This window comes from Penicillium canescens, assembly GCF_028828765.1.
Source record: "Penicillium canescens strain IBT 15451 chromosome Unknown utg000010l_segment0_segment0, whole genome shotgun sequence".
Classification (NCBI taxonomy): Eukaryota; Fungi; Ascomycota; class Eurotiomycetes; order Eurotiales; family Aspergillaceae; genus Penicillium; species Penicillium canescens.
The window spans coordinates 2,277,404-2,292,492 of record NW_026703972.1 but is presented as its reverse complement, the minus strand read 5'-3'; the positions used below and the strand labels follow the sequence as shown (position 1 = coordinate 2,292,492).

General features: G+C 49.0%; 4 protein-coding genes across 4 annotated transcripts; all 4 read right to left on the bottom strand.

Moving 5' to 3' along the window:
• Positions 1-2,684: 2,684 nt before the first annotated feature.
• On the bottom strand, positions 2,685-3,138 carry N7446_012440 (uncharacterized protein; the record flags this gene model as incomplete). Its single annotated transcript, XM_058521182.1, has 2 exons — positions 2,685-3,080; positions 3,127-3,138. The coding sequence occupies 2 exons, from the start codon at positions 3,136-3,138 to the stop codon at positions 2,685-2,687; spliced, it is 408 nt and encodes a 135-aa protein (XP_058366548.1).
• Positions 3,139-6,671: 3,533 nt separating this feature from the next.
• Positions 6,672-9,994, bottom strand: N7446_012439 (uncharacterized protein; the record flags this gene model as incomplete). Its single annotated transcript, XM_058521181.1, has 4 exons — positions 6,672-7,823; positions 7,873-8,256; positions 8,306-8,894; positions 8,946-9,994. The coding sequence occupies 4 exons, from the start codon at positions 9,992-9,994 to the stop codon at positions 6,672-6,674; spliced, it is 3,174 nt and encodes a 1,057-aa protein (XP_058366547.1).
• Positions 9,995-10,755: 761 nt separating this feature from the next.
• On the bottom strand, positions 10,756-11,233 carry N7446_012438 (uncharacterized protein; the record flags this gene model as incomplete). Its single annotated transcript, XM_058521180.1, has 2 exons — positions 10,756-11,034; positions 11,108-11,233. 2 exons carry the CDS (start codon positions 11,231-11,233, stop codon positions 10,756-10,758), a joined length of 405 nt encoding a protein of 134 aa, XP_058366546.1.
• A 3,150-nt stretch (positions 11,234-14,383) lies between these two features.
• On the bottom strand, positions 14,384-15,080 carry N7446_012437 (uncharacterized protein; the record flags this gene model as incomplete). Its single annotated transcript, XM_058521179.1, has 2 exons — positions 14,384-14,884; positions 14,958-15,080. The coding sequence occupies 2 exons, from the start codon at positions 15,078-15,080 to the stop codon at positions 14,384-14,386; spliced, it is 624 nt and encodes a 207-aa protein (XP_058366545.1).
• Between the last annotated feature and the right edge of the window lie 9 nt (positions 15,081-15,089).

Here is a 15,089-nt window from a genome sequence, read left to right as displayed (position 1 = left end):
TTCCAGGGCACATAGAAATTCGTTCTGGATAGCCTCTGTCAGACTGGGGTTAGACCTAAACGGGGACACAACCACGGAGTGGATTTGACTGAGATTCTTTTGTCACACTCAGGGTGGAATCATTATTATTCAGTGGTGTGGAGCAGTGCCGATATGACAAAGGGCAAAGAGGAAAAAATACCCACAAACGACTTTTAAGGGGAAAAAATGAACAGATACTTATCCACGACTTGCTAGCCCTTGTACCACGTTGCCCCTAGTGTGTGTGATTCGGTGGCTGGTTAATTAGGCCGTACATTGTTTATTAAATTATTCCGGTGATTTATTTTCTTTCCTTTCCGGGCCGACCACACCATACAGACCTTTCGGGTAATGTTGATGCAGTTTCCTAGCCAGCCAGCTCACCTGGATTTATCTACATGGTTTGGACGTCGCACAACAGGACGACTATGGACAAACAAAAGGCGTTGTACAGCGACGTCGTTATTATCGGAGCAGGCTTGTCGGAAATCGACATGGCATGTCAGCTCCAGCGGCAGTTACGTGTTAGTGACTGTGATTTAAGACCACGCTCGAGAATTGGGTGGAGCGTGGTTAGCCAATAATGGTGATGTTCCTTGATTTCGTCTGCATATTACATAATAACAAGCAGCAGATCCAGGATGCAGTGTTGATATACCTGGCGCTTTATATTCGCTGTCATGGTTCCCGAATCCAGCCTTCACCAGCCTATTCCCTTCCCAGCGGGAAGTTTTATCCAACGTGTCGCTTGCGCTAACCACGTCACTGAACATGTGAGACCTCAGACTGAATGGAAAGGTGCCCGGCGGGTAAAGCTTCGAGTAGATGGCATGTATATTTCTGCGAATTGAAGACAGGAGAAGAATTCCTTCACGAAGCCAAAGTGTTGATCTCTGCTGTCGGGGGTCATACAAATCCCAATTTCCCCGTTCTACCTGGCTTGGAGCGGTTTGAGGGTCCAGTCGTGCACACTGCCCAATGGGAGAAGGAGTACGACCTCCGAGGCCTCAACGTGGCCGTAGTGGTAATGATGTTTGTTCAGGCCCTATGAGTCGTCTAGCAGACCATTGAATTAACAGTCCTGCAGGCTCCGGCTCACAGCTAGTTCCTGCTGTGATCAACCAAGTTAACAGCCTGACGCAATTGATCCGGGCAAATGTTCCATTCCAGCGCGCTTGCGTGATTGATTCCGGCACTGTTACGTGGGAATAGACCCCACAACATTACGTGCCGATGCCCATGGGCAATTACCGATTCGGAAACGCATGGCGCTTTTGTTTCTCCCACATTCCACTTATCTTGCTTCTTATCCGTTGGGTGATCTGAGCCGATTGCGCAAGTCGGCTCGAAGAGTGTGATGGCTCAGGCGGGGAATTCCCGGTTGATTTCATCATGATTGGTACTTGGACAGCTGCATCCATATACTGTCTTAACCACAGATCGTAAATTTTGGACAGGATTCGAGTTCACGCAGTGGAAGGCCGACACTGTGATTGGCAGGCAAAGGTAATTTGAAACAGCACTGGGACGATCAAGGCGGCATCGGTGCTTACAAGTCCGTGGCAATGAACGAGTTCCCAAGTATGTTCTCTATTTACTGGGCCCAAATTCTGGCAGGGGACACACATCTGTTCTTTTGCGATCGAGTGGCGAGTATTGTTCCCCGATAATATTGTGGTGAACTGTGTTGACACTTTTTACAGCTCGGTCAACCTTATTAGGATTGCACGTCCTATACTTCAACGACAGGCATCAATTGCGGAGGTGAGCAAAAGGGCTGAGGTCGAGTGGTGTGACACGATACAGACTGCTCTCAGCACAACGGTGCTGACGCGCACCTGTTCAATGTACGTTATCCACGGAGCATTGCATCGGGTCTTGGATAAGCTGACCATGTCCGATATAGCAATGTACCGACCCGAAAAGTGGATGGAACTTCTTTTCGTACCCTTTCAGTTCATTGTGTGTCTGGATTGGCACGAGGTTTCCTACAATGAAGCATTGGAAGTATCGCTAGCCACCCACGGCCACACGGAACCAGAGGCTTCGGGGCATATATTCAGCAGCTATGTGGTGGAGGGCACCTCTCTTGTTTTCTTGGTCTTTCGTACTTCATGTTTTTGTCGGATCATTTTGGACCATCTCAGACCCACCACTGGTGAAACCCTCAATATGCTTTCCGCCAAGTTGAATAAGAGTTCAGACGAGGTGTGAAGCTATCTAGTAGTCGGGTGCACCATTCTGTGCTGAAAGTGTATTTCGCTTCTGAGGCTTAGGTGAGCGCAGGCGAGCGCAGGCCTTTCTGGAATAGATCATTGAGTGCAGTATCGTAAGAGGTCCTATCTGATCATGTTACTGTAGAATTGACGAGGTTGATATGGATGCAGTAGCGAAGAAGCCACAAGTGCCACTATCAGTCGTGCTCGCTCAGGACGATACGCGGCTTTGATCCCATCAAGCCCCTATAACAGAGTTGAAAGTGAGCTCACCTTGACCATGGATCGCGCTTCAGAGGTTATTCCCCCTTCTTTGCCTTCGTGGTTCACGCTTTCTGGCTACTGTTACGAAGATAATTCTGATACGGCCCAGGCAAAGTGCGATGTAGTTGATTTGTGCTACTTGATCGCCTGTGTGCGCGCAAATGGGCATCTCAAGCGGTTTCATCAATTTGCACCACTTCCACTGTTGAGCTCGGCAGGTGCGGAGGCACGGCTGCCGGTGGGGACTCCCCCTTTCTCCTCGCACTTCTCGCACTTTGGTGCCTGCCCAGCCTCCTCCGCCTCCACCCCCTTCATCACCAAGTCAAACATCAAATCAAATGACTCTGCATCTCCAAGCCCATGTTTGATTCCCTGCTCTCTGAATAGGTAGTCCATCATTGATCCCATTCGCCGATTAACCTCATACAGGAGCTCGGTTAAACGGACGATTTCCTCTAGCTCGCTCCTAGATTGGCTGAGCGATTCCCGTATGGCGACTAGCTCTTGTTCAGATCGCGCTTGGCGGCGCTCTGCCTGGAGAGTGCGTGTATTGAGTGCACCAATAATCCGAAGAACTTCCTGGATACCGGTCAGCGGCACCGCGGTCAAAAACGGGTACACTTACTGAGGCATCCATGTCTGCGGGCGGGAAGTGGGCGAAGAGGGAATACGGTATCATTAAATGTCTTGGATATGCGCACAGAGGACCGGGGCCTTGAAACGAACTGAGATTTAGGATCCAATGGCTATACTTATAAGTTGTACACTGCATCACTTCAATACTAACTATCCATTTCTTGCCTGTCTTCTACAAAGACTTGAGGGGAACACTAGCTCACGCGCGGTATGAAGTGTTCATGATGGCTTTTAATGAGGATACCTGAGCGAGCCTCAGAAAGAACCTGGTGCTATGTTATTTTGTTAGATGTGTTCAACTTAGTGGCCATCAGTCACAGTACAACAGCTCGCAATGCGTTGGTTACAAATTCATGCGATTGGGGGTTCTTTAGCCGGCGAGTAGCACTTTCTAGTTGCCTATTACTCGTCACCGCTATTTCAACACTTCCTTGTATCCGGGACACCTCGTATGAGACTCACTCTCTCCGAATTTGTTTATCAGGGAGCGCCACTTGTTATGAAATTAGAACCCAGAAGCTGCCCTTGTAATTTTGGAATATAAGGGCACGACCCTGTTCCCCTTCAATCCCTATCAACTGTATCAGAAAAATTGGACATTGCTCTTTACCTACCAACCTCCCCATCCTGCGTCCGGGAAATACTAGCATGAGACATTCCAAGTTGAATCATGCCTAGGACATTGTCGAAGGTGGCAAGATGGTTTGGGCTGGAGGTAGTACATGTCATTGTCCTCCGCAGATCGCGTCATGGGGATCTACGTCTTATTCAGTCTACATTTCCTTTGGACCATCCTACGGTGGGTTTCCTGCTAGCATTTGGAAGGCATATGCTAACTCTAGCTAGGATATTACCCTGATACTAAAGGAGGAAGAGCCGCTTGTTCAAAGACAATCAGATGGCCCTGCTAGAAAAGGGTAGCGAAATCGACGGTCGCTCATATCATTGCGGAGGGTTGGATTGGAAGAACTGTGACTGCATTCTCTGTACATCCCTGATAAGTCCCTGTGTGACATAATTAGTCAATATCAGCAATTGGATAACATGGGATTTGGTATTGCTGTAAACCCGACAAATGCTCATCTTGACCATGACATGGCCCGAGTTGGACCCATTGTGGGGCAGGTGTTTATTTCCCTTCATCCCCGTGAGCCTTGCCTGTCTCGACCGGAAGTTGCAACCAGGGCTTAGAGAAACTAGTAACTAAAATGTGGGACGTGGCGGACACACTCGTGAGCAAACTCACCGGCATTTAGTGCTAAGGTAGGAGTTTGGTCAGTTGGACTCCAATGTCGGTCACGATCCAACACTGAAAGAATGCAACCTCTTTCCACAGCAGCTGGTTGGTGAGGCTCTACTGATGCTCAGTTTACCAGCTTCAGCAAGCTATGACCTAGATACACGCTAAGCCTGCAACGAGATCCAACCTTTTACATTAGAACAGTTGACCATCCTGTTTATCCTTGGCTTTGGAGAAACTCCGTTCCCCGTAGTTCCTTAGAATTAAACAGACAGTGGGATTTTGGGAAATAAAAAAAATCAGTTGACACAACATAAGGAAAGAAGATTATTCCTCCCGCTGTCAAGTCCGTTCATTTCGCGTATTGCACTTTTGTTCAACTCTGCCGCTGAACGGGCGTGGTTATTTTTTCCGATCAATCAAACACATGATCTTGATGTCCAAATGGCAGCTTCAGATGCAGGCAAGCAAGTAGCATTATTGCTGCATGGGAAAATGACCACCTGTCCCACACTAAATACGCCTTGCTCGTGTAAGAGTGGTGAAGGGGGAATGGTGGCTTTGGCCGTGTATCGATTGATGAGGACATACAATCATTTAATGACATCAAATTACTGTATCCTTTCTCTGATGGCCATGATACTCATCCACTCCCTCATCGAAGTGGCTATCAAATCACGACATTTTTGCCGTCAATCTGCATAATTAACTCCCTTATCAACACAAGCTGAATATTTGACAGCAGGTCTTTGTTACAGTGACCCTAGCTAACGTTCTCATCCAATAGATGTATTCTGGAAAAGGGCTGCTACGACACCAGAACAGTCGAATTAAGGCATCCTTTGGTATTGACGGCATTCTTTGTTCTTTCAGTGGTACTATATCGAATGAAGCCCCTTCCTTCAAGTGCTCAGCTGTGTCTCTTGCCTACAGTGCCATCACTCAAATGACCGGCAGAAAGAGATATTTCGAAGGGGTATTCGGTCCAAATAATGTTCAAATCATAATTGACAACGGAGTAGTCGTCGTCTCGGGACAACTCGATTGTTCCATTGATGGCGCGACTCTAGTTTCTCGCAAGTGTTCACGGGCTCAGATCTAAGCTCCCAATGGTATGTATCATCGACGAGCGTACGGGCAATTTCAAATTCTGTATATAATGGAACTATAAACTTCCCTTCAAAACAAACGGAACATTTTTCCCTCTCAGCCCGACATCTACGACTGTATACGTACGCGCTATTTTTCGATCATTAAGAACCATCTCTCCACAAACAAATTGGGAAAAGCAACTTCAAACATCATTCAAGCTTTGACAACATCCACCACCAACTTATGTGTTGAAAATGATGACGCGATGGATCTCACTCTCAAGCACGAGAATGAGCGACACGAGATTGAACTGTGCATTGCGTCTAAGCAGCTACATATGCCCTTTTATTTTATCAACCAGGTATCGAAATTCTCTAACCATAAATGATCGGCCCGGAGATTAACCCCCCAGCTTTTTTTACTCCCATGGGCACTACGACCCGAGCCGCCAGGTTTTACCGACATCAGTCAGTTCACAGCTGCCACGATAGCAACTTTGGTGTGCGTTGTATTTTCTTTCTCAATTAAGCTATTTTTAAACGCCCAGTACCGAAACCATCACATCCGCGAATTCATGATATTGTTGAAGTGAGGGCCCATTCCTGGAAGCAATATCGTTAAACATACAGCTGACCGACCATTTTGGCCTAGTGGATGCTATGAAGCTAGTAAGATGGGCTTTATTAACATGTCTGTTTTTGTTCTTTTCGCACCGCAAGACTCTCTACGACTTGCTTTGATTGGATGGAGCTTGAGCATCGCGGTCACAGTATGCTACATCGTCATGCTTTATCTCGCCGACGATAAATAGGACGATAATTATATGATTCGAGGTCAACGTACTGTAAGAGCAAGTTATGTAGTTGATCGACTTTCTTGTTAGTACACAATATGCCGGTTGAACTGACTAGTTGAAAGGCTAAGCAGTGTGCTGTTTGAGTGCACCCTATCCCAGTGGTGATTCTCCATATTGCATCAAACAAACAAATACATCCTAAATCTCGGCCGACGTATGCTTACGTTCTCCTGTTCACCAGCCTTCGTCGCCGATCTAATATCTCCTATGGAAGAGTGACTCTAGTTGCCCACCAGGGCTATTGATTCGAAGCAAGGGCACATGAAATTCTAATTTTCAGCTCTTGGCTGTTTGCTTCGTTCGTTCCAACAAATACCATCAGGCTCTTTCTACCGAGCATCCTAATTTAGAAAGCCTTCCACCTCACAAGCCAGTCTCGGGCATAGCAGTCCAAAATATTGTCTTGGACAATATTCAAGTAGCCACTGCGTAGAGTCACGCTATCTCTTTCAGCCTTGTCCGTCGCAAACACTTTCGTCCCGCTGTGATCAATGGAAGACTGGACACCATGCATCATCTCATGATGGATCAGTTTGACTGCCGGGTTGGTATGTTCTTCACCTCGTGCCTCACTCTCGCGGAGCAACTGAAGCCACTCTTCAAACGGCAAAACCTGAAATTGAAATCCGCTCCGTTGGAGGGTCGCCAGCAGCTCCGACCAAGAAAACACGCGCGAGTTACACACGTTGTAGATCGAGTCGTCAACATAGGCCATCCCGGCGATGTCGGACACGGTGCTTGGCAAAACGTCGCGCTCAGGCGCAGAGCATGACTCGGCCAACTCGAGCATTACTGTGGCCAACTTGTCCACAGGAAGCCACGAACAGGTCTGATGTAGTTCAGGCAGGGCGCGTAGGGTCAGTGCCGATCGGATCAGCAAAGGAATTACATCGGAGTCGTTCCATAGGCCTTTCTTCGAATGTCCCGAGACTTGACCAATTCTGAGAGAGTACGCTCTTGCGCCTGACCGGCGTGCAAGGCTGACCATCCTTTCTCCCACCAGCTTGGACTGACCGTAGCCCTTCTGCGCGCTGTTGAGATCAACTGCTTCCTCTTCGATCGTGGCCGAGGAGGCCCCCAGCGCCGTAGAGATGGAAGAGCAAAACAACATGACCGCAGGTTCAAGTCTTCGGACCGAAAGTGAAAATGTAATGAGGTTGTATAGTCCCCGGAGGTGTGGCTCGAAATGAGCGAGGGGGAGGTTAAAGTTGACTGGCCATGCAGCATGGATGATTAAAGATACAGAGTCTAGCATACGGTGAAAGGTCTTCCCCACTGGGTCCAGACAAAAGTCAGGCCGGTCCAGTGCGCCGTTTAGTGCCACAACCTTTGATGTCTGTTCTGGTGAAAGCAACAGGCCCCTTTCGAATAGACTGCCGCGCACCGCCTTTAACGGAGATGCCCTCCGTGTGAGACAGTAAACGGTCGACACCGAGTCATCGTTCAGCAATTCGAACAGCACGTGTGCACCCACTGACCCAGTAGCTCCTGTCAACAGCTTGGCTATGTCAGGTTGATGATTCGGTCTCAAAATTGCATGTACTTACCACCGTCCTTGTCCTCCGTGGAGTTTCCGGGCAAGGCAAGTGTTTCCGAAATGAGGAGTATTTCTTGACCAGCTTGTCCATCAGTAAGATACTGTCTTCGGCCGTCGAGAGGCTGTCTCCGCTCTGCAGCGCGCAGATGTAGAGGGCTAGCTGCGAGAGAGTGCCCATTTCAAACACCGAGTTTGGACTTGGAGAGTGGCAGGGTTCAAATCTGAACTGCTGCAGAATCAAGCGGCGGAGGTGCATTGCTTTTAGGCTGTCGACACCTTCGGAAAAGAGATCGGCATCCACACTCGAGATGGAGACCCCGAGTTCATCCCAGCACAGCTGAAGAAGGTGAGACTGCGTCTCGGCCAGGCCTAGTTGGAGGCCCCCTGGGTCGCGCTTCCGTGGTGTACAGGGTCTCGATCAACCCCGCATATTGCTGGTAGACCTGTGATCGTATCATAGAGCCTTTGTCTGTTCGGGGGAACGTTGCAGTGTGTGGCAGAATCGCCACCATGTCCCGTGAAATCTGAGCAAAGGCCTCTGCCTGGCAATTAGCCTCTTCAATGGACGGCCAGATAGCATCGAGGTAGTCCTCATCCGGCAGAGGATCAGACTCGGCTTCCTCCGAGCGCAAGACCAGAAGTCCCGGAGTGGCTTTGCCCACTCCCACCATCACCGCTTCGTGAACCAGCGGATGTTGCTTGACATGACCTTCCATAGAAAGTGGCAAGACTTTTTCGCCATTGACGAGGGTGACGCGGTCATCCAGTCTCGACATGTACTTCCAGCGCTCCGGAATCGTAGGATGAGGGGCGAATACGTCCTTAGAATGGAAAGACCCGGGTGGATCGTCTGAATTGGACGTGGTCAAAGCCGGATGACCGGCCAGGTAAACGCATTCATAGAGAGGTTCAGTTTCGCTGATGGATTTCATCCAAATATATGGTCGTACGCTATCAAAGAACTGCAGGTAGTTCCAACCGTGGTCGTCTTCGGAACGTGAGATCGAATCTGCCACAAGGCCTGCCTCGGTGCTGGCGCGGATGTCAGCACGGAAGATCAAACGCAAAAGGAAAAGAACTTACAGGCCGAATGAACCTCCAAAAGTGACACCTTCCCTGACCAGGCGATCGCCCAATTCGTCCGGGCAGGGAGCACCCCCGTACGTGACCAGCGTGCATTTCCGCAGCGCCGCAATGCCACGAGGATCATCCGCCAACAGCTGCAGCATGTACGGAACTGCAGCTATCAGCTCGGGCCAAGCTTGTTCCAAGGCGGTGAGCACGTGCTCCGCTGTCATTGGCAGTGCGGCATTCCACATGTATGCTGTCTTTCTCCTCCACATGGCCTGGAATGCGGTGGACAGCCCGTGCAGATGGTACCAGGGAAGAGGATTGAACGATGTGAGTCCAGGGCCTCTCAGAGGGTGTGTCATGAGCGCTCGATGGGTAAGGAACAGCGGTTTGAGGGTGCCAGTGGATCCTGAAGAATGCAGGATCACGGCGGTCTTGTCGGGGTTACGATCGCGGCGAAGGAAGAAGAACCTGGGCTTAGCTTTGGTGTCCAAAGAGCTTCGAGGTAGGGGACGGCAGCTCACCAGCTTCCGTTGCAATATGTTACCCACCGTCGAGCGGATGCTAGGGGTTTCCCCGTAAACAATTGTCGCGCATCCCGCCGTCTCTAACAGGGACACACACGCCTTACCCGACCATCTTGGCGAAAGCATGAGGACAATGTAGCCCAGTCGGCTCAGAGCAAAGAATGTCACGACCATGTCAAGATCTGACAAGGCAAGGAGCGCGACAACCGATTTGTTTCGTCTTGGCTGAGAAGAGCTGTCAGAATGTGTGAGGCCGGACGGCATCGGCAGACCTACCGTCTGGGAGCCAAGGTCCATAAGCATCGTCGCTGCTTGGTTGATCATGGTATTCAAGTCTTGACCGCTATAGTAGTCATAGGACGCGGCATGGCCCGCTGATCGGGGATAGGCAAGAATCGGGTGTTGGACGAGATCGGCAGCTCGCAAACGGATCAGGTCATCCAGAACCTGGATCTGTCCATATTCCTGAACCAGTTGGTCTGCGGTGTTGAAGAAATCGGCCTGTGATGTCGGACCGCTGGGTTGGATACCCATGGTGAGTGAGAGTTCGCAAGTCCTTAGGGGGATGTGAGAGACCTCGCAGCATCAATCTCGGAGGGAACAGAAGCACTATATAGGAGCACGGGAACAAGCCAATTTGAACATCTGGTGCTTGGGATGATAGAGACGGTTGTTGGTGAATTCAGTGTTGTAAGAGCCGTTGAAATCCAATTTGATCATCTGTTCGCAAAGAAAGATGTTTATCCCAACATCTAGTTATGGCACGATGGTTATTCCCTGGCACTCTCTGTTCATCCACCTTGTTTTATGGATTACGTGGTCTCTGGTTAATTACTGGCGGAATCTTGTCACCGCGTGATGTGGCAATGAACGCGCAGCGACGAAAGAGAGCAGACGCCTGCGAATGTGAATCTGCGTTCATATATTAAGTCGAAGTGTGTTCCAGGAATAAGATGCTAAGACGGAGAGGTAGCTTGTCTTGCTCGTCCATGAGGGTGGTTGATGTGGTGTTTACGGTTCTTAATATGTTATATTTCAACAGTGTGCTCGCTGGTCAAATTATCCCCACTCGAAGCACACTTCCTACGATAATCAATATCATTGGCTCGACTGGCCAATAAGTTGCAAGGAAATGACAAATGTATATTAAAATCAGACAAGTATTGACTTGTATAATATTGGACATAGCGATGGTATCTATCGATTTGTTTGCGATCTCTCTCGATTCCTTGTCGCGTCTTGTCATGCGGAGCTCTTTGACCCAAGCGGTAAAAAGGTGACTCTACCGATGTGGCTCAAATACTCCGTGCGCGCGAATGCAGTCTGCGGGCCAAGAACTCTGCATGCTGGAGCCAGCGGGCCTTAATTTCCCGCTTGAGGTGCTGAATCTTGATCTCGTCGAGCGTATGCTGAGCAATGAGCCGTTCTTTGTCTTCTCTGAGTTGCTGCGATCGATTCCTCCTTCCACGGCCCCTCTTTCTCTTGCACCTGCCTCGGCGGGGTCTCATGGTTGGTATGTCTGCCGAAGAATTGTCTCGGTCTGGCTTCGCCGTGAAACCCTCCTTCATAGATCTCTGTTGCCGTTGAGTCTAATGGGGAATATCAGCTGCACGCCCGGGGCAAGGAGCAAGGAATAGGAAGACCTACCGATTCCGGTATTGGTTCAGGAACAGCAATTATTTCAGTGCCCACCGCATAGGATGGGCTGATAGGATTTTCGAGAACATCGTTGGGAGTATGCAGCTCAACATTTGGCGTGGAGTCTGCCGTCATTGCTATCATAAGTTGTTTGGAGAACACAGAGGCTGAAAAGGTCCTTGTATTTGTGGGTTTAAAATAGTTGAGGGATAAGACGCAGATGGAAGTAATCACTGGTCAATGGGATAGAGCCCCTTCGCGGCCCTGTGATAGACTTCGCCAGATTGACCAAGCCGTCCGGGCCTGTTTTTGCGTAAACGGGCAATTCTGATGAGTAGGCTGAATAAACGGGGTGGGGATACACCTTTGTGACCCTTGAGCTCGGGAGCTACACCCCCAATAAACAGCATCGGAGGGGTAAATAACCGGATCCCGTTTTGAGAGTCCCAGCTTGATGCTGCTCATGAAAGGATGTGAGGGAAAACATCTACTGCCGATTTGGTTTATTTGGTGGAGAAGAACAACGGACTCGGTCTCTGGACCGTTCATCTCCCGTGTTGTTACTTCCTGCCTGAGAGATTTAAACAGCACTTATCTGCTGTGCGGTTGTTTGTTTTGTAGTTATAGAGTCTTTTTCAGATCAACAGACGCATGTAGTGTTCTTGACATGCAGGTGTTTATTTGTTGTGAGGTGACAGGTCAATTGATTAGGTTCTAAACATTTGGATTGCACCGAACCAATCGACTTCCTAATTTTCTCGTTTAAACGCACATGCGGTTGGCTATTTTGAGGCCATCCATTTGTTGTGGCTCCATGGTTGGTGTTTGAGCCTTTGACGAAGTTTTGTTTACCCTAATCCCGGCATTTGTCTCTTAGTTCCGAGTGTCTACTGGACACAATCAAGCAACCATCGCGGCGTTCATCGAGATCGGCGGACTCCAGTGATTAAAACAGAAGGAATGATAATGAACAACCATGGGATATGCATGTTTGACAGAATTGAACATAACGCCCGCTTTTGGGTTTCTCATTTTGTCGTCGTTTACTCCCTGGCCATTCCCTAGGCCCTCAGGTACTGGTCAGCAAGAGTATCGTTCACGTTTATGACCTCGGACCGAGCAATTTCAACGCGCTGTGGTATAGTGTAATTCGCCTAGTCAGGTCCATAATTAACGATTGAAAGAACGGTCATCATCCGCTCTTCAAGGCCAATATTTGCGCGGGGTTGACGGTGTGTAATATAATGGGTGAAGACGTTCAAGCGATAAACAAGATGACAAGCTGCTATTACACATAATATTCAGTGTTTATGTTCAGTGTTTATGTTTAAAGGAGAAACTGTACATTTCTAGACAATACAAGAAAATGTGCATCTTCCAGCACGAATACACTGAACAGCTAGATTATGGGCAAGACGAATCTAAGTATAACGCATAGACTTGGACAGATCCTAGCTTCATCGAACGACTACGCGTTTGATTATTGATCCCCAGCACCACGAAGAGGTGTCTGTCCATTGCTGGAGGCAACTAGAGCATGAAGCAGAAAACCCAACGCTGTAAAGCTGTGGCCCTCTATGTGCTTCACGGTGAGTCACGGTGAGTCGCGGTAAGTCACCGTGAAGCAGAAAACCCAACGCTGTAAAGCTGTGGCCCTCTATGTGCTTCACGGTGAGTTACGGCGAGTCGCGGTAAGTCACGGCGAGCAGAAAACCCAACGCTGTAAAGCTGTGGCCCTCTATGCGCTTCGCGGTGAGTTACGGCGAGTCGCGGTAAGTCACGGCGAGCAGAAAACCCAACGCTGTAAAGCTGTGGCCCTCTATGTGCTTCACGGTGAGTCACGGCGAGTCACCGTGAAGCAGAAAACCCAACGCTGTAAAGCTGTGGCCCTCTATGTGCTTCACGGTGAGTCACGGCGAGTCATCGTGAAGCAGAAAACCCAACGCTGGAAAGCTGTGGCCCTCTATGTGCTTCACGGTGAGTCACGGTGTGCGAACCTCTGAGACTCGGGGCAGGTTTGGGCTTTATATTTCCTTGTACGGTATTCAAAGAAAGCCACGTGTGCAATTCCGCTTTTAGTCATACATCGCTCGACAGAGCTGCCAATGAAACTTTACCTCCCCAGCCTCCCCACCTCCGTTCAGACACGTTGACTCGCCGACATTAGTAAGACTTATGACTCGGAATTAACCACGACACATTCGTCATCACGGATCCCCTTTTTCACCATGGCCGTCGTGGTACTCTCTTAGTGGACTTTTTGTCTCCGGGCAAAATTCACCAAAGGTGAATGACTCTAAGTATGGGAAATTAAGCAATTTACCGCAGTCCTTTTTTGGGGGTGCCGTGTGGGATTAAACAATAGCTTAATGCGGGGCTGGGAGGAGTGTTAGTGATACTCCAAAGGTAATCTGCAATTATCGGTCATGAGTGCGTTTAACTTTCAGTAATTGTGCATCCTAATCTACGCACGCAACTTTGGTGGAGTTTCTTAACCCCCTGCCCGCAGGGAGATTGGTGATCTCAATCTCAAGTTTTGATCGTCTACATTGCTCTGTTTTTCCCCGCGCACCTTCACTGTATTTCAACTGGAAGATCGGTGGGCTTAACCCACCGCAGCGACCACTCCCTCGTTCGTGCTTCATTTTTAGTAGAGTATTTGCTACACGGGGCGCATGGGCATTTGTTAGTGGCGTGTCGGTCGCTTACTGGTAATTTTTGTGGTTTCTTAGTTTCGGGATGATGTTGGCTACGCTTACAGTACAGCATGGAATATTACGTGTCTCAAATATCTGAAATGAAAAGTATATTCAAGCTCAGGGTAGTTGAACAGACCGTTCTTGGGAATAATCATTAGACAGGGTAAACAAAATGGGGATATCATTCACAATATATATTGTCCGCTTGTATATATTTTGCCCTCCGACGCATTGTATATACTCAGTTACAACATATTTATTCACCCTTCTTATGGATATTTTAACACAGAAACACACCTTTGTCACAAGGATATTATTTTTCATTAAATCCCCGCTTATTCTATGAGTAGTTGTTGGAATAAAGTAGCAGTTAGAGACGGAAAATGGTGGGATAGATTTGAAGTAGTTGAACCCCCTAATCGGGAATATTACATAAGCTCATTGGCTGCACGTGGCGCCCTCGGCCTGGTGCTCAGCCATGGTCGCTTCCCCTTTCCCGTGGCGAAATCTAAGCACAGCTTCGCCAGTCTAATCACCCGAAACATGCCTCCGTGACTTGAAGTGAATACTTCTCGATGGTCATACGTCACGCGCGAATCGATGCTCCCACCTCACAGGTTCTGGGTACACCTCTGGGAAGCGTTGCGCAATCTGAGAGCAGAATGTTGACTGATTTGACAACAGAAGAAGCTTCGACATGACAGTCGTGGAAGAATTTTTGCATGTTCCCCTTATAACGTCGATGAGATTGCTCCTGCTGCCTTAGTTGCTCACGTAGGCCCTGATTTTCGATTTGGCCCTGGGTTTGTTGGCATACAAGCTGCTCGTTTCGAATTACAAGTTGCTTGTTCTGAATTTCAAGCTGCTTGTTTTGGATTTGAAGCTGCTTGTTTTGGATTTGAAGCTGCTCGTACTCTACCTGAAGCTGTTGCACTTTCTTCCTTCGTCTCTTTCCCCTCTTTTCCTTGTTTTTCTTGCAGTCGCCTGGGCGGCGCTGGGTAGTGGAGGCTGCCGTAGACTGGTCGGACGGAGATTCTGTCCATTCTGGGCTTTGCGTTTCTGGGAGACTGTGCGCCGTGGCCGTCGCCTGTGAACAGTTATAATCGAGAAAAGGTCAACAGCGCGACCACACCAAGGGGAGTGACAATGGAACGACCTACAAGCATTGATCTTCGGTGGACTGTGGCAGACAAGCGTGAGGGCTGAACATGGGTGGAGCCGATAGAGTTCCTGAAGCCAATGCTGGGAGCCTGTGGTCGAGAATATGGTGTTGGACGGGCCATTGCTGGTAC